At 51.2% G+C, this 22147-nt stretch overlaps 2 protein-coding genes across 2 annotated transcripts; both read left to right on the top strand.

Moving 5' to 3' along the window:
• Positions 1–356: 356 nt before the first annotated feature.
• WRAP53 (WD repeat containing antisense to TP53) lies at positions 357–13207 on the top strand. The gene is made up of 11 exons (XM_033089349.1): positions 357–1097; positions 1260–1358; positions 1620–1731; positions 8787–8875; positions 9080–9170; positions 9277–9409; positions 9983–10191; positions 10391–10494; positions 10639–10773; positions 10889–11139; positions 12897–13207. The coding sequence occupies exons 1-11, from the start codon at positions 694–696 to the stop codon at positions 13205–13207; spliced, it is 1938 nt and encodes a 645-aa protein (XP_032945240.1). The 5' UTR covers positions 357–693.
• EFNB3 (ephrin B3) lies at positions 12897–19078 on the top strand. Its single transcript, XM_033091370.1, has 5 exons — positions 12897–13398; positions 15575–15867; positions 16055–16147; positions 16257–16361; positions 16800–19078. The coding sequence occupies exons 1-5, from the start codon at positions 13277–13279 to the stop codon at positions 17207–17209; spliced, it is 1023 nt and encodes a 340-aa protein (XP_032947261.1). The 5' UTR covers positions 12897–13276; the 3' UTR covers positions 17210–19078.
• Positions 19079–22147: the final 3069 nt, after the last annotated feature.

The raw sequence follows: 22147 nt of genomic DNA, 5'->3' as shown, positions 1-22147 counted from the left end.
GTAACGTAAGCCTTAGTCTACTATCTTATTCATTGTGTTTCCCAATGCCTAGTACAGTACTGGGTGGCAAGTAAGAGCTCAATAATAAATATTTATTGAATGAATGAAGAGACGGAAGTCGAAGGAATTTGGCGAATGACATGCAAAAGAGGTTCAAAACCTGTAAAATCAAACAGCACTAGCGCCCTCTGCAGGTGAGGGGGGGAAGTAGGTGCTTTAGGAACCACCGCGGGAGCTCAGGCACTTCGCGCCCTGGCAGAAGCTTTCGGACTACAACTCCCAAGCAGGCACTAGGAGTCCCAGGGCTTGATGGGAACGGTAAACCGCGACCTGTTACGTCCCTGCCCCGCCCCTCCCGTCGGTCGCCCGCGAAATCTGATCCGAGATGTGGAGGTCCAATCGAAAGGTGGGCCCAAATCCCGCGAGAGTAAGTGGCGCGTACGGTAGCAACCGATCGGGCTAAGGACCACGGTGCTTTCAACTTTGGTGTACCCCTGTTAGCTCTGCCTTCCGGGGAGTCGTCTGCCCCCTCCCGGAAGAAGAAGGAAGGCACAGGTGGCTTTATCCAGCCTGCTTCCCGGATCCTTGAAAACTTTGAAGCTGTCTTGGTCGTTCAGCAGGCCAGGCAGCTGGTAGCCAGTGGGAAGAGGGTTGCCTGACAGAGGCCAGTGTCTGCCGCGCTTCCTCTACAGGATGAAGACGCCGGAGGCGCCACCGTTGGCTCCGGACTGCCTGTCTTCAGACCAGGCCCCTGCTCCAGCCCGTCTCTCTTCTCAGGCTTCCCCGATGGATAAAAATACGGACCCTGAACTAATGCCACCATCATCCGATGGGGATGATCCGCCCCTCAGGTCCCCAGATCCCGTGTCTGGCCCAGCTGTGTCCCAGGAGCTGGAGGAGGGGGACCCAGCTTCTCTCTCCACTTCCCTGGAGACAGGATTTGGCACTCCTAGTAAGTTGAGCCCTCGAATCGAGGAGCAAGAACTTTCTGAAAATATGAGCCTTCCTGCAGAAGAAACGCACAGGCCAGAGTTGGGGTCTGGAGAAGCCATGGAATGTGTATCTGAGGAACCCGCTGCTGAGAATGAAGAATACATGTAAGTGGTGATGGCCGTTGACTCAGGAATCTGAGGAGCTTGGAAGTGACGTGTAGAACTGTGAGGTATACCTTATCTGCCAGTCCTCAGCCCCACTTCTCCAAGCCTGTTTACACTTAGCTTCGGTGACTCAGGTTTGTTGTCCTCCCATCTTCCTTCCAGTACTTGGAACTACAGCTTCTCCCAGCTACCTCAGTTTTTCAGTGGTTCCTGGTCAGAGTTCAGAACCCAGCCTGAGAACTTCTTGAAAGGCTGTAAGTGGTAAGTAAGGAAAATGGGGCAGGGAGATCATCACACCAGGATTTTCACCTTAAAACACCCCATTTGTCTGGGAGAAGGATCCAACAGAGGTGGGAATAGGAGTAAAATCCCTCTTGGACTGAGTTTAAATTTCATCTAGGATTATGTCTTCTACTTTCCTCAAGGCCTTAGGGGGATTACCTACCCCAGAGGTAGGCTGAGCCCTAGCCCAACACTTGGAAAACAGGTCTGCTTAGCTTTCTAACTCTCGCTTACTCCTAGGGCTCCTGATGGTTCCTGCATCTTGACTAATAGTGCTGATAACATCCTGAGGATTTATAACTTGCCCTCAGAGCTGTATAATGAGGGGGAGCAGCTGGAATATGCAGAAATGGTAAGGGTAAGGGCTAACTCAGCTTCTTCATCTGACACTTCACATTTAAGGCCTTCCTGTAGATGTAGAAAGTACAGTCCACATGTTTCCTGTTCACAAACAGAACATTTTTTCACCATGAATTTCCAAGCATTTTTAGCATAGGTAGCATTTTTCACCTTGAATTCTGAAGTCATTTAAAGAAATGTTCCTTCTTTAGTCAGGAATATGTGTTTCCCATAAAAGAGTAGTGGATTTCTCATGGCAATATTTAATTGATTTATAGATGTTTATTGAATGATTACCAAAATGTCAGTTACTGTGTTTGGTGCTGGGATAAAGTGGTGAATGAGACAGATGAGCTGGTTTGCTTTTTTGTTTGGGAGACAGACAACAAACATGTAAATCAATAAATAATCAAATTTATTATAGATTACGATACATGCTATAAAGGAAATAAACAGAAAGAGGAGAGACTAACTAGAAGATACCATTTAGACAAAATGGTCAGGGAGGGGCTCTCTGAAAAGGAGACATTTGAGCTGAGACCTGAAGGAGTTTGAGATCAGTCTTGTGAAAAGCAGTAGAACGAGCATTCCAGGAAGGAGGCAATGATCTTACAAAGACCCAGAGCTGGGAAAGAGCTTCGTGTGTTCAAGAACAGAAACAAGGTCAGTGTGTCTGGACAGAGGCCAGTGAGGGGGAAAGTGTACTAAGGGTGGAGAGGTGCTAGTAGCCAGATTATGTCAGATCTTGTGAGTAGGGCATTTGGAGTTTATTTGGAAGCCATGGGAGATTTTTAAAACAGAAGAGCGAAATGATGGCTGATGTTTAGACAGTGGGTTGTGGGTGGGCAACAGTGAAATCAGGGAGACTCATTAGGATGCATTTTTCTTTTTCGTGTTTTTTTTTTTTTTTTAAAGATTTTATTGGGGAAGGGGAACAGGACTTTATTGGGGGAACAGTGTGTACTTCTAGGACTTTTTTCCAAGTCATGTTGTTGTCCTTTCAATCTTAGTTGTGGAGGGTGCCGTTCAGCTTCAAGTTGTTGTCCTTTCAGTCTTAGTTGTCGAGGGCGCAGCTCAGCTCTAGGTCCAGTTGCCGTTGCTAGTTGCAGGGGGCGCAGCCCACCATCGCTGCTGGGAGTCGAACCGGCAGCCTTGTGGTTGAGAGCCCACTGGCTCATGTGGGAATTGAACCGGCAGCCTTTGGAGTTAGGAGCACGGAGCTCCAACCGCCTGAGCCACTGGGCCGGCCCCAGGATGCATTTTTTCATGGTCTAAGCAAGAAATAATGGTGGCTAGGGTGGTGTCAGGAGAGATATGGATGGATTTGAAGTATATTTTGTAGGACTTGGAGGTCAGTTGGATGTGGAGGGCAGGGAAGGAAGCAATCCAGGGTGATGTCTAGGTTTTTGCAGCCGGTGGATGGTGGTATGATTTAGCCAGTGGAGGAAACAGGGATATAAAAAAGTATTAGGACAAGTCAAGGAGTTTTAGGTATATTAAATGTGAAATGTAAAACTAAGGGGAGAAATTGGGGCTGGGGATATACTTTGAGAAGTAAGAGAGCATATAGATGATATATTGAGTCTTGAGAACGGATTCAGTCTCAAGAGAGTGTAAATGGAGAAGGCTCAGGCAGAACCCTGAGCATTCCAGCATATGGAGTTGGGGTGCAGGAGAAATTACAAAAGTGGAGGCAAAGAGTCATGTCTAATGCTGTTCAGCGTGAGGCACATTTAGATAATGACCCAAGAAGATATTAGTGACATTGATAGGAACACATTCAGGCAGAAGGTGATTAGAGTGAGTGGAAGAGGAGCTATAGGTAATCCTTGGAAAAGTTTTCTTGTGACAGGGAGCCAAGAAATGGAATGGTGACCAGAGGGAACGTGGGGCCAAAGAAGGGTTAACGCGGTGCCTCTGTGGTGTCAGGAATAACTCCAGTAGACAGGAGTTGATGCTCTAGGAGAGAGAAGGGGTGACAAAGTCAGTGAGTGGCTGGGTGAAGACAGGATCCAAAGCACATTAGAGGACTTGGCTTTGATGGGTGCAGAATCTTTGCGGTAGGAAGAAAGGCAGAGGATACATTCAGAGGTATCTGTTTGGTGTTTGGAAGATTTCTGGCGTCTCTGTTGTCTTCTCAGTGAAGCATAAAGGGAGGTTATCAGCTGAAGGAAGAGGGTCTGTGGAGAGAGAGCAGAAGGTGTGAATGATCCGTCCTGCGGAGTCAAAGATCAGAACCACCAAGGAATGTGGTAGTATTGCTAGGCTTTGCTTAGTGCCCACTAGAAATTTGTTGCCATTCATTTAAAGTCAGACCAGTTAGCGTGGTTGTGCATCTTTCCCCAGCAAGTTAACTGACTATAGTTTCTCTGTAAAATGAGGATGATAATAGCACCCACCTCGCAAACTTGTGAGAATTAAAAGAATTAATGTAAAGTGCTTAAAACAGTGCCCAGCATGTACTAAGTATTCATTCAATCAGCACAAGTAGTCATTGGTATTAGTTGGGTGCAAGCATGGAATAGGATGGTCTGGTTGGGGTTTGCCAGGGGAGAAAGACAAGGGTGTCTTGAGAGCGTCTACAGGAGTATGCATGTAATGATTGACTAGAATGTAAAGTGGGTAAGGAAATGGATTGTAAACATGTTTTTGTTGAAGCTGAGTCGTTGTTCTGGTAGCAGTAGGAGAGCAAGTGAACCGGATGGGTCGGAGATGGTACGCAGAGACTGTGGTGGTGATAAAGCCCCGGACTTAGTTATGGGAGTGGGTGGCTTGCTGTAGAGTGAAGGCCATGGCTCTGGGTGCTGAGGAAGTCAAGGAATGGAAGAGGCCAGGGTGCTGGGCGATCCATCTTTCTTTCCTTGATTCAGTCATTCGACAAATTTTTTTAGTATATTCTATGTGCCAAGCCCTGTATTAGGTCCCAGGGATTAGTCGAACAAAAACAGACATAAGTCTCTGTCCCCGTAATGCTTATATTCTAGGGAAACAGAGAACGGGGAGAAAAAAACGTGGAAAAAAAAATCAGACAAGTGCCGTGGAGAAAAATAAAGCAGGGAGAGAATTGGGAGAACGAGTTACAATTTTTAAAAGGATGGTAGGGGAAGACCTCACTGTTTATGTGACATTTGAACGGAGACCCGAAGGAAGGAAGACAGTGAACCAAGCTGATATTTTGGGGAAGAATATGGTGGGCAGAGGCAACAACAAGTTTGAAGTCCCATTGGGAGTGAAAGTCACCAAGAATAACAGGAGTGTCTGTGGGGAATAAGATACTAACCCAGGAAATAAAGTCTCAGTGAATGAGGGACGATGAACAGAAACGGGGGAGCTAATCTGATGGCAAGAACTTAAGGAGAAGCTAGAGTTTGAGGAAGTGAAAAGATTTGGAAATGACAGTGGGGAGCACAGTTGACACTCACACACCTCCTGTCCTTGAGGTGTGTACTGGAGAGTGGGGGTGAGAATTAAAGGAAGTCTTGATGGTTTCCTTAAAGAAGAGTGTCCAGCTCCCGGGACGGTTCTGAACGCTTACGCAGCATTCAGGTCAGTAAGATTGGAGGCTGCGGACATTTGAGTTCTCAGTGCAATATATAAAGCACTGATTCCTGGAAAAGAAACCGGTGGTGTCTCAGGACCAGGAGGGCGTGGTATAGCCATTCTGAAAGATTTCAGGACCAGATACAGTTAGAAGAGACTCTGGAAATACGAGCGGTCGAGAATTTATTGCACAAACTCATTTAAGAGAAATGGAAATGTTGAAAAAAGTCATCATTACCCGCTCTACAAAATTCAGTTCTTTAAGTTTTCTTCGTTCTTTCCAAGCTCTGTACAATGCTGAAGCTTGCTATGTGGCTATAATCCTATGGTAGATGGTCTCGTGTACTGCCTTTTCTTTTTAATAATCATATCCTAAATGTTTTTCATGGTGCTTCAGTCTTCATAGCTATCATGTTTAATGGTGTGTGATATTGCCCTGAGTACGGATGATAGAAAATTTTCTTACCTATTTTCCTGTTTTGGGTTGTTTCCAGGATTTTTATATATAAATTATTCAATGAACATCTTCATGTGTTTTGATGGAAATTCTTTTCGTAAGAGAAATTTTATGAGTAAGAAATATCCTAGGTCAGACAGTATCAATATTTTTGTGTGTGTATCTTGTATACAGATAGTGAATTTGTTTTCAAAGCTTTTGTGGGTTTTTGTTTTTAAAGTGCTGTTAGCATTGTGAGTGTACCAGTGCTAGCCCAAAGTTACTCATTAGATATTTTCATTTTTAAAGTTTATTGTTTGGAAGTGGATAAAGTTTATATAGGTGAGGAAATTGGGGCAGGACATTTTTTGGGTATTTCCATACACCTGTGTGTTGCTCCTTCCCAACATAGTGTCCCAATAACTTTCCTCCCTTCTCTACCGTTTCTGGAACCCCTATTCCTAACTCCCCAGCCTCTTCCCTGAGTGCTCTCCTTCCCTTGTGGCTCTTGCCTGAGGCCTTTACTTCCCTCTAGCCCTCTCCAGGGGAGACTGTGCATGTGCCACGCCCTACATATCTCAGGGCAGTGGGAGAAGGGGGAGCCCTCGTTCCCAAATGCTATATCCAGACAATTGTTCTTTCTCTTTGGAAAAACTTTTCTGTTGAGGCTTCTGCTGTCTGATTCTCCCACTCGCCAAGGACATTGGTACCTCATGACCCTCCTGTGAACGAACCCCAAGTCCTTCCACCACCTTAGTGACCTCAGGTATTCAAACCAGAAGCCAGGGTCTCATCCTTTAATCTTCCTTTTCCCTAACCCCCCACATCCAATTAATCACCAAATCCCATCAAGTCTACCTAATCTTTCTAATCCATCTACTTCTCTTTACTCCACTGCCTCTACTTTAATGCAGGGTTCTATTATTTTGGCCCTTATATTACTGGACTAGTCTCCTGTCTTCATTTGCTCATCGAAACATTATTTAATGTTTGGGGAAACAGTGGTGAGTAAGACAGACATGGTTCCTGCCTTCTCAGATAGGTACGATGCAGAGTGCGGCTCACGGAGTGCTACAGGAACAGGGAGCAGGGCACCTTGCTCGTCTGAGTGGTCAGGGAAGGCTTCCTAGTGGAAGAAGCATCTAAGAGGCCCCAAGGATGATTAGGATTCGACCGGGAGAAGTTGTTGGGGGAGGTGAAAGAAGAAGATTCTGGACTTGGATGCTAGTATTCATGAAAGCCTGCAGGTTGAGCGTAGGTGAGTTGGCACCTTCTGGAAACTTAGAGCCCAAATGGTAAGATGTAGAGATTTTAAAGGAGTGAGAACAGAGAGATGAGCTGTAAGAAGTGGGTATGGGGTAGATGCCCGGTAAGATAAAGTTTTGTGAAGCGATGGGGTTTTATTTTGAGTGTTATGTGGAGTCATTGAAACGTTTTAAGAAAGTGACACAGCACCTTTAACAAGGTCTCTAGGGCCTCAATGTCGCTGTAGTGTGGAGAATGGATGGGCAGGCTGGAATATGGGGGTGCAGGAAGGCCCGGAGGACATGTAGAATGTTGCAGAAATGCTAGCAAGAAGGCAGTGGCTTCACGTGAAATGAAGGGGAGTGAACAGTTTTAAGAGAACACTGGAGGGGACTTGTCAGGATTTGCTATTGGGTTGGCCCAGGAGTGGAAAGGGAGTCAGAAATAGTAGTCGTCAAGGCTGATGCTCAGATTTCAGACTTGAAAGTTGGCTGGGGGGCCCAGGAGGAACAGCAGGTTGGAAGGCAGCAGTTGCTGGTCCTTTATAGACAAATTGAGTTTGAGGTACCTGTGAGATGCCCAAGTGGAGTTTTCTAGCAGGCCGTTGGAGATACGAGTTCAGAGCAGAGAAGTGGAAACTGAAGTCATGGCTGGATGACATAACCCTGAGGTCCAGCAAATAACTGACAAAGGACTGGTATTCAGATGATTTAAAGATTTCCTTCAAATCAGTAAGGAAAAAGACAATAAAAACAAGTAGAAAAATGGACAAAAATTATGCAAAGGTGTACTTGAATTTCTAATAAACATAGATAAATGTCTAACCTCAGTAGTAATGAAGGAAATGCAAATTTATACCATGGCTAAATACCATTTCACAGCCTTCAAACTGAGAAAAATGTAAAAGTCTGGCAATACCAGCAGGATGCAGAGCAATAGGCACTCACGCTGCTGCTGCGAGAGGGAATCGGGATGAGACTTTGGAGAAAAACGTGACATTATCTAGCAGAGTTGGCAAAGTGTGTACTGTACAGCCCGGTGATTTCCCTCTTTAGCAGAAAGTGCAGAGAAACCCTCCCGCATGTACCAATATGTGGAAAAGCACACTAGGCAAAAAATGGAAAAACATCAGTGACTGTCGATCGAGAAGGATAGGTGAGGAGTCCTGTACAGTAGTGAAAATGCGTGAATTAGAGCTAAATGTGTCACCATGGTTAAATCTCACAATCACAAAGAGATGCTTATGGTGTGATACCATTAATATTAAGTTTAGAGGCATGCAGGACAATGCTGTACGTTGTTTTTTCTGTGTATGAATATACTCCTAGAGAAATGCATGAGAATGGCAAATTCAGGATAATGTTTACCTGAGGGAAGGTTTCATTGGGAAGAGGTTTTAACTGTTTTGTATACTTGATTTCTTAAGCTGGGTGGAGGCGTCCCAGGGTGGGTGTTTGTTTTTTGTTTTTAATACTTCTTTGCATGTTTGGACTGTTTAATAATTTTTTAAAGCCTCAAGTGGTACCTAGTAGATGCTCAGTAAATATGCGCATCATTGGTTGGTTCTTTGTCTCTGGGTTAGGATATTATTTGTTTCTTCCTCTCTAAGTGTGTGAAAAACAAAAGAATAAATCTGTATGGCTTTTGCTGGTTCCAATCTGACATTAAAATCTGAGCTGATCCTTGAATGTTGAGATCAAGATTCTGTTCTGCATATTAACCCCATCTGCCTTCTCCTGCCTGGTTAAATGCCAACAGACGATCTCCCTTTGCCATGAAACTGCTGGAGGCTCGAGCCTGCCTCCTTTCCCTGCCAGTGACCCAGGCATTCCCAAATCTCTGTCCAGGCCCCTGTCCTGCGGATGGTGGAAGGTGACACCATCTATGATTACTGCTGGTATTCTCTGATGTCTTCAGCCCAGCCAGACACCTCCTAGTAAGTGATATTCTTTGCCTCCCCTGCTCCCCGCAAGAGTGTCAAGGGGACCCTTTGCTGAGAGAGTCAAGGGCTACCCAGGGGTCTCTGGAGGAGGAAAGCTTGGTGTGCCCCTCAGATGCAAGCTGAGAGGAGAGGGCGGGTCAGTTGGCTTCCTCCCCTTCCTTTGACAGTGCGGGGCCTCAGTGTTCCTGTCTGTCTCAGTGTGGCCAGCAGTAGCCGGGAGAACCCCATTCACATCTGGGATGCATTCACTGGAGAGCTCCGGGCTTCCTTTCGCGCCTACAACCACCTGGTAGGGACCTCCCACCCAGCCCCAGGGCTCATCTTGGCCCAGCTTTACTTCCCTGAGGACAGCCGAGGCTTTGCTCGGCCTGTTTTCAGCCCTTTCCTACCCTCAGGATGAGCTGACAGCAGCCCACTCGCTCTGTTTCTCCCTGGATGGCTCCCAGCTCTTCTGTGGGTTCAACCGGACTGTGCGTGTCTTCTCCACGGCCCGGCCTGGCCGTGACTGTGAGGTCCGAGCCACGTTTGGTAAGCATCTGTGCCCACAAGGGAGGAGGGAAGAAAAAAGCACTGTCATGTGCAGAGGGGCTTTGTGGGAGCCAAGAGGCCACATGTGGGGGATCACATCTTCCTCAGCATAACCCTGGGAGGCAGGTGGTATCCAGTGGGCAGAGGAGAAAACAGACTCAGGGAGGGGTTGAAACTTTCCCAAGGTCAACCCGCTGGTGACAGAGCTGGTTCACTCCTGAGCCCAGGCCCTATCGACTATGTATCTTTTGGTCTCCAAAAATCTTCGTATCTCTAGGAAATTGGAGGTGAAGCTGATTCCATTTTCCTATAAACTTTCAGCTTTCCATCCCTTCCAGGAAGAACTGAGATTTGAGAGGGAAGAAGTAGGTCTTGAGCATTTAGGTCCTTTGGGAGGATAGAAGGATCTGGGGAGTAGCAGAGATCTTCATTCTGTTTGTGACAAACCAGCAGGGGAGACACATGAGTCTTGGCACATGAGCTCTGGACAGGGGACACAGTGGCACCTCTTCATTAGCCTGGTTAATGTCAGGTGCTGTTGCCCCTCCCCCACTTTGTTCCTTCCCTTTCTAGCAAAAAAGCAGGGCCAGAGCGGCATCATCTCCTGCATAGCCTTCAGCCCAGCTCAGCCCCTCTATGCTTGTGGCTCCTACAGCCGCTCCCTGGGTCTGTATGCCTGCGATGACGGCTCCCCTCTCGCCTTGCTGGGAGGGCACCAAGGGGGCATCACCCACCTCCGCTTTCACCCAGATGGCAACCGCTTCTTCTCAGGAGCCCGCAAGGTAGGGGTCATGTCCTGAGATCCCAAAGGGTGGTAGGCAAGAGTGGGGATGTAGTCTGATATGTTTGGAGGATAGACATGGGAATAAACCAATCCAAGCTAAAGGAATGCCTGGAAACCTTGAGAGAAGCAGGGATGTCTTGGGGCGAGGGGTGGTGGTGGAGAAGGGCAGACACCAGGCCCCTGTTCTATGTCTTCAGGAGAATGAGCTTCTGTGCTGGGATCTCCGGCAGCCTGGTCATCCACTGTGGTCCCTGAGTCGTGAGGTGACTACCAATCAGCGCATCTACTTTGATCTGGACCCGTGAGTGACTGTGGGTCCTTCCTGCCCGGGGCCCCAATGCCCCTAGGGATGCCCAGCTATAGCCCAGATCCCGTCCCTGGGTGTGAGCGGTTCCTGCCCCAGGATGATGACTCCCTACCAACAAGCTTCTGCTCTCTCCCCCAGGACTGGGCAGTTCCTAGTAAGTGGCAGCACGAGCGGGGCTGTCTCTGTGTGGGATATCAGCGTGGCTGGGCATGAAGGGAAGCCGGAACCTGTGCTGAGTTTTCTACCCCAGAAGGACTGCACCAACGGAGTGAGGTCATCAGTGAACTCCACAGATTTTGGGGCTTGGGTTGGGGAGGGAGGTGAATTGCTGAGGGAGCAAGCATCCTCTCTCAGGATTTTGACAGACGTCGCCTGTCTCTCTTTCCAGCCTGCATCCTAGCCTGCCTCTGCTGGCCACTGCTTCGGGTCAGCGTGTGTTTCCGGAGCCCACGGAGAGTGGGGACGAGGGGGAGCAGGAGGTGGACATTCCCCTGCTCTCCATGCGCCACATCCACCTTGAATGTCAGCTTCAGCTCTGGTGGTGTGGGGGGAGCCCAGACACCAGTATTCCTGATGGTCACCAGGGTGAGAAGGGACAGGGAGGGACAGATGGGGGGGGGGTGAGTTTATATAAAAAAGGTGTTATATGATACTAGAGTCTTTGTGTCTGTTTGGGGAGGCAAATGATGGAGGTGGGGGCCAGGAGGGGTACTAGTGAGCTCCCTTGTCCACTAGGGGTGGGATTGGCATATTGTTCCTGAAACCAGGGTTGAGAGGTGGGACTAGGCAGGAGCCAATGGGGCTGCTGAGCTTTGTATGAAGTCAAGTGAGTGGGGGTGGGGCTTCATGCCATTGACTGGTTGGTTGCTAGGCAACTTGGTAAACTGAAGGGGGTGAACCTGTTTGAAATCTCACTCCCAAGGTGGGGGCGGCAGGGGTCAAAGTGAGAGGGGCTGAGCAGGAGTGGCAGGAGCAGTGTGTCAGACTATTGCGTGTGACTGTGTGAGACTGTGCAGACAGTGACAGACGACAGCGCTCATTCTGCACTCAACACTATTTACCATCATCCAGCAGCAGAGGGACCATTACTCAGCTCTGGGGGAAGGGGAGCAGGAGCACCCACTTCCCCTTCCCTGGACCCCCCCAGCCCCCACAGGAGGCAGGTGACTGAGTAGCCAGAGTCAAGGACATACATGAAAGAGTAAAGGTGCTGAAAACCAGAGGTCACATTCTGTTTCCCGTTAGATCCCGGACTAGGGTTGAGAGTCTTTCATTCAGCAGCTGTCACTGGTCTTATTTCTCCCATTTATCTGCTCTGTCTTTGGGGGTGAGTGGGCAACTATGTTATTTCAAATGGTGGCTCCTCCCACAGGCACACCTTGCCAAACACTGAGGAGGGGGTTTCTGAAAAGATGACTGTCAGCAGGGGATTTGATTTTGGACCTCACAATCAAAAGGAAGGGACTGAAGGCCTGTGACAGCTTGAGAGGGGAGAGGAATGTCACCTCTGCCCAGAGGTGCTGAAAGCTAGGGTTCTTCAACCCAAAAAGGCAAACCCTCTCCCTTCCCCCATGATAATTGGAAACAGCCCTTCCAACTGAATGTGGGTTTTGGGTTGTAGGTACTCCTTTTCCTCTCCCAGCCCTATTTCTCCCCACAACCATCCAAGAAGGGCCCAAGTTTACCCCTTAGTCTCTTGCTTTTCACCCAACCCCCAGATAGCAGAAGAGGGTACAGGAGGCTGTGACAAAAGAGACCCCAGGAGTGGGAGTTCAGCAGCCTGGGTTTGGTTTCGGGTTTTTTCCTAGACTCCCTGTATGACCTTGGGCAAGTCCCGGGGCCTCGCTGAGCCTCAGTTTCTTCATCCCTACAATGGGGATCCTTTAGCTCTGCCCCTCCCACCTCACCCAGGTAGTCATAACATCAACTCAGCCTACTTGGTAAAGTGCGAAGCCGGCAAGGATATTATTCTCTCCAGATCTCCCAGAAGCAACGATGTTGTTTTGGGGGTAGGGGGGAGGCAGCGGTTGCAGGAGCGACAGGGGCTGGGTTCCTGGGGTGGAGAGGGCGAGAGCCCTTCTGGATCTGAGAGAGGAAGATTCCAAGCTCTCGGGCGATGCGAGGGCAGAAGGGGAGACCGGCAGAAACTAAGCCAGAGCCAAGAGTCTCAGAGACAAAGGGGGCGTGAGAGACCGCGCTAGGGAGCGAGGAGGGGCGGCGGGGCGAGGCGGCGGGAGGTGTGCGAGGTGAGGGAGGTGTGGGGGCGTGGGCTGCGGGATCCTGTCTCCCGCTCCTCCTCGAGCTCCAGCTCCGGTTTTTCCCTCCGCCATCCTCTCCCCCTCCCCGCCTCTCCTTTAACTCCCCCTCCTGGGCTCGGGACTGGTTTCCTCCCTTAGCCCGCTGCCCTCAATCCCGGCGAGGCTGGGGCTCCGACTCGTCGTCCCCTTCCTCGCTCCCTTGTCCGGCGCCACATGCCATCCCCTCCGGGTCCCAGACTCCCCCAGTCCCCGACTTAGGCCCGCTCACCAATCCCGGGGTGCTGGAGCCAGGGCCGAGGCGTAGGGCGCCCGCAGACCGCCCCTGGAAGGGCTCTTGCGGGCTGAGCGCCCCAGAGCTGGGCGCGCGGGCACAGCAAGAAGCGGGTCCGCGTGGGAGCGGGGGGCATCAGCCACCCGGGAGGTCGGGGCAGAATAGCCGGGGCAGCTAAGGCAGTCACCCCAGGGGGTGAGCGACTTTGGGGGAGTTGGTGCCCCGCCCCCCAGGCCTTGGCGGGGTCATGGGGGCCCCCCATTCTAGGCCGGGGGGCGTGCGAGTCGGGGCCCTGCTGCTGCTCGGTTTTTGGGGGCTGGTGTCTGGGCTCAGCCTGGAGCCTGTCTACTGGAATTCGGCGAATAAGAGGTGAGCAGCCCGGGCTGGGGAGACCCCACACCCTCCAGGCAGGGAGTGTGGAAGCTTTGGGGATTTCGGGGGCTGGGTTCTCGGAGCTAGGAGGAGGCTGGAGGGAGGGTGCTGGTGCTCCGCTGGGAGCTGATGGGTAACTAGACAGAGGTGATCTTGGGAGCCAGACTTCTGAGTCGCACACAGAGCTGGATGTGGGTGGTGATATCTAGGTGTTGGGAGTTTGAAGGACCCTAAAGGGCAAGGTTCGGAAAGTTCATGGGGGAGCCGGGAGGGAAGTGGAGTGGTTGTGTGGGTTTGTGGGAGACTTGAGTCGTGTCAGGGGCTGGGCTTGAAGGGAGCCTGGTTAATGTCAGCTCTCAGGAGAGCAGCTGAGTAGGTGCTGCTGAAGCGTTGAGGGGAAGGGCAGGGTGCCTCCCTCCCCAGAAGGGACTCAGTGTTGGAGATGGGAGGGAAGAGGGCTCAGTCTGGGGGCTCTAGGGACAACTTCCCCAAGGCTTCTTGACTCTCTTCACATAGTCTGTCTCCCAACTCTTGCCAGCCTTCGGCAGAACAATTTCCCAACCAAAAAATATTCCTGCATTTCTGGGTTGGGGACTTCTTTCTGGAAGAAGCCTGTAGCCCCCAAAGACTCTTCTTTTGCCCTCTTGCATCTGGAGTTCTGAGGACTCCACTGCCCCCTCCCCCATCTTTGCTGCAAACTTCCATCAGACCCTCTGTTCCGTGGCATGCTTGCTTTGCTCTGAAAAAAAGGCCAGGGGTCAGATGAAACTTCAAGCCTCACAGGGTAGGACAGAACCCTTGGGAGGTTATCTGGGTCCCTCGCCTCCATGTAGATCCCACTCCCCATTAGCAAATGAGTTCTGTGTTTTGAAAAATTCTTACTTCCCTGGGGAGGCTGTATGAGGCCATGGAAAGAGAGGGGCTTTGGAGCTCATCAAATCCTAAGGTCTTAATCCTAGCTCAGCTGCTTTCAGCTGTGTGGCCTTGGGCACATTACTTAACCTTTCTGAGTTTGTATCCTCAATCCTTACAGCTTGTATGAGGATTAGAGGTAAGGTATTGGAACATATTATATGCTTATTAGAGGAGAACTAGGATTATTGCCCTTCGTCTCTGTACTTCACTGCCTCCCTCATTCCCTGTTCTTGCCTTCCTCCCAGCTCTTTGGGTATAATCTCAACTGTCTTTTCTCTACTCAGTCTCCTACCTGCCAACTCTCAGCTGCAGTTTGAGTATCAGGTGCAGTTTGAGGATGTTAGTTAGACTTATTCTGACAGAGTGGAGAAAAGGGAATTAGGGTGTTCTGGGCACTCTGTGGGATGTTGAATGGGAGGGAATGGGTCATTTGGGAGTCTGGGAAGATACAGAGCAGCAGTCCCCTGGGGCTCAGTTCTGAGACCCTGTGTGCCATTAATGCATAAAGAGGGGCAGCAGTCATTTGCAAGTAGTAGCTGTGCTGGGTCAGTGGATGCCTGGGCAGAGGGGGGTGTGGGCTTGTGTTGGCTGTGGTTAGAAAAGTCAGCTCCTTCAATTCCAGAGCAATGGAGCACTTTCTCTAGGAAGTGTGAGACCTGCGCGAAAGAGGGGTACTGAGCAGGGAAATGTCTGGGGCAGCTGACCTCCAGACCCTGTTCCCATTAGCCCCATTGCCAGACCAGGCATTTGCCTCCAGTCACATTGCTTAGCTAACTTGGGACACTGGTCTGGATCCCCGCCCCCCCCCTGCACCCACCCCCAACACCTTTGCTCTGAAATCCTTGAAATTCAGTGGTGGTCTGGGGGAGGGGAGGCTCTGCCCCCATGGTTTACTGCCACGGAATAGTGAAATCACCTGGGAGGGGTAGGCTGTGTGGTTCCAGAGAGGCCAGCTCCTTGGTAACTGGCATCCTGTTGCCATGGCAATGGTGCTGGTGATGGAGGGAGAGATGGCAGTGTGCATGTGGTGAGGGCGGGCTGAAGAGTGCATTTGGGCACACCAAGGGGCAGGAGACCTCTGAGCCTGGCTTCCTGCTGCGTCCGTTAGCTTACAGAGTCCTTAGTGCCTGCTCTGTCGGAACAGACCTTCCACTCAGACAAAGGCTGTCCTGTAGAGATGTGGGGCAAGGGGGCGAAGCTCTAGGGGCCAGACCTCTGACACCTCTCCCGCTTGTCCACCTCGCCCTCCTCCCCATAGGTTCCAGGCAGAGGGTGGTTATGTGCTCTACCCTCAGATTGGGGACCGGCTAGACCTGCTCTGCCCCCGGGCCCGGCCTCCTGGCCCCCACTCCTCTCCTAATTACGAGTTCTACAAGCTGTATCTGGTAGGGGGTGCCCAGGGCCGACGCTGTGAGGCACCCCCTGCCCCCAACCTCCTTCTCACTTGTGACCGGCCAGACCTGGATCTCCGCTTCACCATCAAGTTCCAGGAGTATAGCCCTAACCTCTGGGGCCATGAGTTCCGCTCACACCACGATTACTACATAATTGGTACTGCTGGGCAGGGGGCAGGATTGAGTGGGGAGGTATTCCTGGGATCGAGGGCAGATGAGGGAGGGGACCACTAGAGCCAAGGGAAATCCCTTATACCTTTGGGTGGTGTTTGGGCCAGGGCATGGAGACGAATTGGGGCTAGACTCTGGAGTGCCAACTTCTCCCTCTGGCTTTTCTCTCCCAGCTACATCGGATGGGACCCGGGAAGGCCTGGAGAGCTTACAGGGGGGTGTGTGCCTTACCAGAGGCATGAAGGTGCTTCTCCGAGTGGGACAAAGTGAGTGGGGCTGGGGCACACCTCCTAGGAGCTGAGGGAGGTTGGGGCAGTGCCATCGTGATCAGGGGACTGCTGTCTCAGCCCCTCTTTTGGCCGTCCTCATCTCCAGGTCCCCGAGGAGGGGCTGCCCCACGAAAGCCTGTGTCTGAAATGCCCATGGAAAGAGACCGAGGGGCAGCTCACAACCTAGAGCCTGGGAAGGAGAACGTGCCAGGTAGGAACCAGGGGTCCAGCCTCCTGTCTTCCTCAGCCTCCTCTGCTCTTGGACCCCAGCTGCCCTGCCTTTACTCTCTCTCTCCCTCTTCTGTTTTCTTTTTTGGGGGGTGATACAGGAAAGAGGAGCAGAGAGGATGGTAGGGTGGGAGGGAAATGGAAACCAAATGAGGAAAAGACTCAATTAGAACTAATTAGCCAACTCAGCGCTTCAATCAGTGCTGTCAGAGAAGTGGGGAGGGCTCCTTGGCATGGAGCTGAAGGGCTGGACACACCTGGATTCTGTCTGGGCTTGGGAGTGTGCAGGGGAGGTGGAGTCCCCAAAGGGCCTGGGCACTGCTGGGGAAGCCCATGGGGACCCCAAAGGCTGGGTGTCCAGATACCCTGGTGGCTCCTTCAGCCCCTCCCCCTCTTTCCTCCTTCACCCCTTCCCTGCCAGGTGACCCCACCAGCAATGCAACCTCCCGGGGTGCTGAAGGCCCCCTGCCCCCTCCCAGCATGCCCGCAGTGGCTGGGGCAGCAGGGGGGCTGGCGCTGCTCTTGCTGGGCGTGGCAGGGGCTGGGGGTGCCATGTGTTGGCGGAGACGGCGGGCCAAGCCTTCGGAGAGTCGCCACCCTGGTCCTGGCTCCTTTGGGAGGGGGGGGTCTCTGGGCCTGGGGGGTGGAGGTGGGATGGGACCTAGGGAGGCTGAGCCTGGGGAACTAGGGATAGCTCTGCGGGGTGGTGGGGCTGCAGAACCCCCCTTTTGTCCCCACTATGAGAAGGTGAGTGGTGACTATGGGCATCCTGTGTACATCGTGCAGGATGGGCCCCCACAAAGCCCTCCAAACATCTACTACAAGGTATGAGGGCTCCTCCCACCTGGCTGTCCTGGGTCCAGCCCTTCTTGGGGTGCTCCTCCAGTGCAATTCATGGTTGGAGGGACACCTTTCGCATCTCCTTGGCCCCCTTTGCCCCACCGGCTCCTTTGCTCCTCGTGGCTGTTGCCCTCCTCTCCACTTGTAGGATTCCTTACGGCTTCCACTGAACCACCTCCTGCCCTGTGGCTGGCCATGTGTGCCCTGTCTCTGTCTCTGTTTCTGGGTCCTATTCCCTTGGGGAGGGGGCAAAGTCTCAGCCTCCTCTTCTGATCATGACCCAGGAATCGTTGCACCCCTTACCCACAGAGAGCTAGGGGTGGGAACAGTCTGTCTTTTGGTTGGCACCTCTTTCTTTCTGCTTCTCACTACTTTTTTCTTCTCTTCTCTTCTCTTCTCTTCTCTTCTCTTCTCTTCTCTTCTCTTCTCTTCTCTTCTCTTCTCTTCTCTTCTCTTCTCTCTCATTCTTTTGCTCTCTCTTCTGTCTCTAGGTCTGTTCTTCTTCCCTAGCATCCTCCTCCCTACATCTCCTTTTACCCTTGGTCTTCTTATCCTGTGCCTCTCCCATCTCCTGGGTGAGGGCATCAAAGCTTTTCTTCCCTGAGCTCCCTCTTCTGACCTCTTACCAACCACTCCCCTCAGTCTGCCAAAAATGGGGGCCTTATGGGGAAGGCTCTGGCACTGCACCCCAGCTCAGGGCATGGGCAGCAGGGCCTCCTTCTCTGCCCTGCCCTAGGCCTCTACATACTTACTCCAGCCATTTGGGGTGGTTGGGTCACAACAGCTACCATGAGAAGAAGTGTCCTGTTTTGTCCAGTGGCCAATAGCAAGATATGAACCGGTCGGGACACATATGGACTTGATCTGATGCTGAATGGGCCACTTGGGACAGGAAGTGACTTGCTCCAGACAAGAAGTGACCAGGCCTGGACAGAAGTGGCCTGGAAAGTGGCAGAAGCAGAGCAGCAGGAACTGGAAGTGCCTTCATCCAGGACAGGAAGTAGCACTTCTGAAATAGGAAGTGGTCTGGCTGGAACTTGAAGTGGCTTAGTCTGGGGGGCGGGGGGTGGGGGGAGAGGTGGATGGTTCTTACTCTGTGGAGAAGGTGGACAGGAAGAGCTTCCTGTTTCAGGAGGAAGCAGGAACTTACTGACTGTAAGAAGATAGGGTGAACTGAGGAGGATTTTCCTAGTATTAAGTGGCACTTCCCAGGATCTCCTTTCCCTTGTTCTCTGTGCTGCTTTTAAGACAGCTAAGGTGACTGCCATCTGCTGTGGCAAGCCCAATTTGTCTTGTTCTTCTTCCCTTTCCATATCCCAGTATAATCTCTGTTACTCAACAGGACTACCCTAAGAACCCATGTGTTGTCCACCAGTAACCCAGATGCTTGTCTTGTTCATCACATCCTCCATTTCCTAATCTCTTCAAATTCAACACAGCTCCCTTCTTAGTGACCAAAATGGTGGCCTAATGACTGCTGTAGCTGATAGTGGCACTTACTAACCGCCACTGTTTCCATCGTGACCAATTTATACCTCTTCCTGCCCTCTGGTACACAACTGGGTATTGCCTCAGTTTCCTCCCAGCTCAGTTTCATTCGATCAGAGCTGCCGTTGGGCACCAAGTCAGCCACCTTAATCACCAGCCAACATGGTTGCTTTGTCCACCAGAGGTCAAGTCATCTCTCTGGTGTAGTTCCCAGCTCCTTCCTGATTTTTCTAATTGTTTCATCCAGGGAACAGGAAGTTGATATTGCTATGGGGGAGTTGGCGGGATATGGCCGTCACCTCAATAGTTTTACTGTAAAAGGGAAATTTGAACAACAAAAAACCAAAAAAAGAATAAAAAACTTCAAAAGTTGATGAGAAGGCTGGAGAATGACTGGACATGAATTGGGTCAGAGAACTGGTGGTTAGAATGGCTCTCAAGCTGAGAGTTGGAGCACATGAAACCTAGGGAGAGGGCTGGGTTGGAGGGGTGAGGTGGGCAGTGCCTGGGGAGGGGAGAGTAGGCTGGGTGAGAAGGCTGAGGAAGGTAGCCCCTTCCAGGGGAGGGAGACGAAGCCAGGCAGGAGTGGGAGTTGCCAATACATCCAATGGGGATGTAGTGAATATACGTTCACGTGTGGGGCAAGCTTGAGTGTCTATTGCTAAACCAAAGCACTGGAGACAAGGCAAATCGCAGTCAGAAACAAAGTGGAAAAAACATGTTCATGTGTTAAAGTCTATTCTCTACCCCCCTTGCCCAAGGTATCTCTGATGTGGAGAGTTTTGGGGTATACTGTGGGGAGTAGGGGTATGACTGCCCAGAAAACTCAAGGTGCCTGTCCCCTGGCTCCCTGTATACCCACAACCTAGGCTCTTCTCCCCTAAAAAGCCCAGGTGCCCAGCCCCCTAGACTCAGCCCCATTCTTCAACCACAAAAGCAGCCATCAGGAGCATCATTGGAGCCCGTTGGCAGGGGTCACAACCTCTGCCCTGTCTGCCCCTCCCCTGATTCTAGGTCCCCTCCCGCTGTCTCCCATCTGCCTGGAGGTCAAGGGGTCCTCCTGCTCCTCCTCTGTCCAGTGGGACCCCTGCCCCTCGCCCGGTCTGAGCAAGATGCCTGGGTCCCTAGAGGTGCAGGCGCTGTAGGAGGGAAGTTGAAAACTGGGAGGCCAGGTGCTGGGCTGTCTGGAATGGACTTCTGCCTTCTGGGCCCAAACTGGAGTTGCCTGAGGTGGGGACGCTTGAGGGGGGTGGAAGGGCTGGTCCCTTGCCCCTTAGTGGGGGTTTGTTGTCATGGCAACATCCCCTTCTCACAATGGGAAGCCCCCCTCAGCCTCCCGCGTGGATGGAGCCGACAGCCCCATCGCTGGCTATCAGCCTCAGGGACTTGGCAACCGTCACTATGGCAACCCAGAGCCCAGCAACAGGGCCCAGTGAGAAAGGGAGGGGTCCAAGACGAGGGCTGGGCTGAGTGTGAGAGGGGGCAAGAGAGCTCAGGGAGACTCCTCCTATACATACATCTAGAGGCACAGGTGGAAACAGAAGAGGGAGGAGAAGTCAGGATAAATGTTCTTTGTGACAGACAAATACCTCACCAAAGCCGCTGAGACATCATAACATGCTGAGAAACAGGAAGACACCTGGGGACAGATTCACAGCTGAGGGGAGAAACAGCACTTTCTGCATCGCACCCTGGGTCATCCCTCCTTGGAGCACTGGCATCTATAGACACCCTGTCAACCCCAAAATTAACAACACAAGACTTACAGCTTTCCACATGTGTAGTGACTTATGTATCTTTTGAGCTATTTGAAAGCGCCGATGGTTTCCACACAGAACAACACATGCCATCCTGTTCACATTCTGGGTACAAGTACAGAAATATACTCTTAGGGTTACAACTACAACAAAGCAAATAGAGATGTAGGAAGACATTCATTTGTTCATTCAGTCATTCATGTATTCAGCACCACATTAAGTGTCTACTTTGTTCCAGGTCCTGTTTCAGACACTGAGCGTCTATGGTGAATAAGGCAAAGTCCCTGCTTTCGTGAAGTCCACATGGTGGTGGGAACAACATCATAAAATTTCTGTCAGTGATAAGTAGTGTAAACAAAAGTAACAGGATGAAGAGGATGGAGAGTAATAAGGAGATGCTCTCAATTAGGAGGTCAGGAAGGTCCCTTTGAAAAGGTGACATTTGATGAGGACTTTGAATAATGGAGAATAATGCATGCAGTGTGAGGGAGGGCATACCTGACAGAGGGAACAGCCGGTGGAAAGCATAGAGGTGAAATCTCGGTGTGTTTGGGAATAGTGAGAAGGACATCACAACCTCACATACATTCCAGATGTGTCCTGTCCTGCCCCAGCCTCCACCTGTAGGGGAGCAAGTCACTTAGGGTCTAGAATCCATATTTAGGAAGTTGATCTAACTCAGTCTTCCATTTTTTTCCTGCTTTGTTTCTCATGTGTATGTGAGTTGTGTTTTCCTCAACTAAATTTTAAGCTCTGGGAGGGCACTGGGAGGGCAAGGATGGTGCTCTGAGCTTCTTGGGGGCTCTGGTACAGCTGCTGGTACAGAGTGTAGAGCAGGCAGGCAGAGTGGAAATAAATGAACAGAGGGCTGAGGACCCCAAAAGCGAAAGTTGCCCCCACCTCAACTGCATGGGATTGAAGCTGTTCTGGGGGCTGTGCTGCAGACAGAAGCTCAGACTTTGCCATCCTTGCAAACAGAAGCAGGATATAAATGAGGTTGAGGCGTATGTGTTTGTGTATGTGGTTTATGTTGGGGGTTTTAAGGAAAGCAGAATAGAGCAAAGGGTTGCAGGAGGAATTTCTGATGGGGAATGGTTGACATAACAACTGGAATTTCAGTGAGAATGACAAGGGGAGCTTCCTAAGGGGCTGCATGGGGAATCACGAACATGGGGCACCCCCTTCCCCAGGGAAAGTTTTGAGATCTGTAGGCAGGCTAAGAGAAATGTTGCAGGGTTTGGAGGCAGGGGGTTGGCCAGGATGGACTCAGAGAGGTGGGTGGGGGTAGAAAAAGGATGTAGCATAAATGGGAGTGAAAACTGAGCAGCAGGAGAGAGATTTGAAAGGTAGAAGAGAAGGTGGAGTCCTGAAGGGAGTTTCGTGGGGACCAGGTCCCAGGTACCCGATTCCCACAGGGAATTCAAGCATTCGGTGTTCTGGTTCTTCCACTTCCCCCAGTTGCTATCAGAAACTCAGGCATCAGCTCCCTCCAAGCCCAGTGGCTGGTGGTGGTGGTGGGGAGATTGAGCAGCCTCAGGGGGCGGCAGCTGGTGAGTGGGGAGGAATCTGTGTGCTCAGCAAACAGCAGCCTCCGTGCTCAGTGGCTGCATCCTCCCTCATCAATCAGCCCCAGCCAAATGTCCTTGCATTCCCACCACCCCAAGGGGACTGGGGCTGGGCCAGG

This window comes from Rhinolophus ferrumequinum, chromosome 21 (genome assembly GCF_004115265.2).
Source record: "Rhinolophus ferrumequinum isolate MPI-CBG mRhiFer1 chromosome 21, mRhiFer1_v1.p, whole genome shotgun sequence".
Classification (NCBI taxonomy): domain Eukaryota; kingdom Metazoa; phylum Chordata; class Mammalia; order Chiroptera; family Rhinolophidae; genus Rhinolophus; species Rhinolophus ferrumequinum.
This window is presented reverse-complemented; position numbering and strand designations above follow the sequence as displayed.

Excerpts from the sequence above, each read along its gene's own strand:
- EFNB3 (XM_033091370.1), top strand. The coding sequence starts at position 13,277 with ATGGGGGCCCCCCATTCTAGGCCGGGGGGCGTGCGAGTCGGGGCCCTG. Across the intron at positions 13,399-15,574 it reads TGGAATTCGGCGAATAAGAG|GTTCCAGGCAGAGGGTGGTT; the intron begins GTGAGCAGCCCG and ends TCCTCCCCATAG. Across the intron at positions 16,362-16,799 it reads TGGGAAGGAGAACGTGCCAG|GTGACCCCACCAGCAATGCA; the intron begins GTAGGAACCAGG and ends CTTCCCTGCCAG.
- WRAP53 (XM_033089349.1), top strand. The coding sequence starts at position 694 with ATGAAGACGCCGGAGGCGCCACCGTTGGCTCCGGACTGCCTGTCTTCA. Across the intron at positions 1,098-1,259 it reads GCTGAGAATGAAGAATACAT|TACTTGGAACTACAGCTTCT; the intron begins GTAAGTGGTGAT and ends TCTTCCTTCCAG. Across the intron at positions 11,140-12,896 it reads GGTGAGTTTATATAAAAAAG|CCCGCTGCCCTCAATCCCGG; the intron begins GTGTTATATGAT and ends TTCCTCCCTTAG.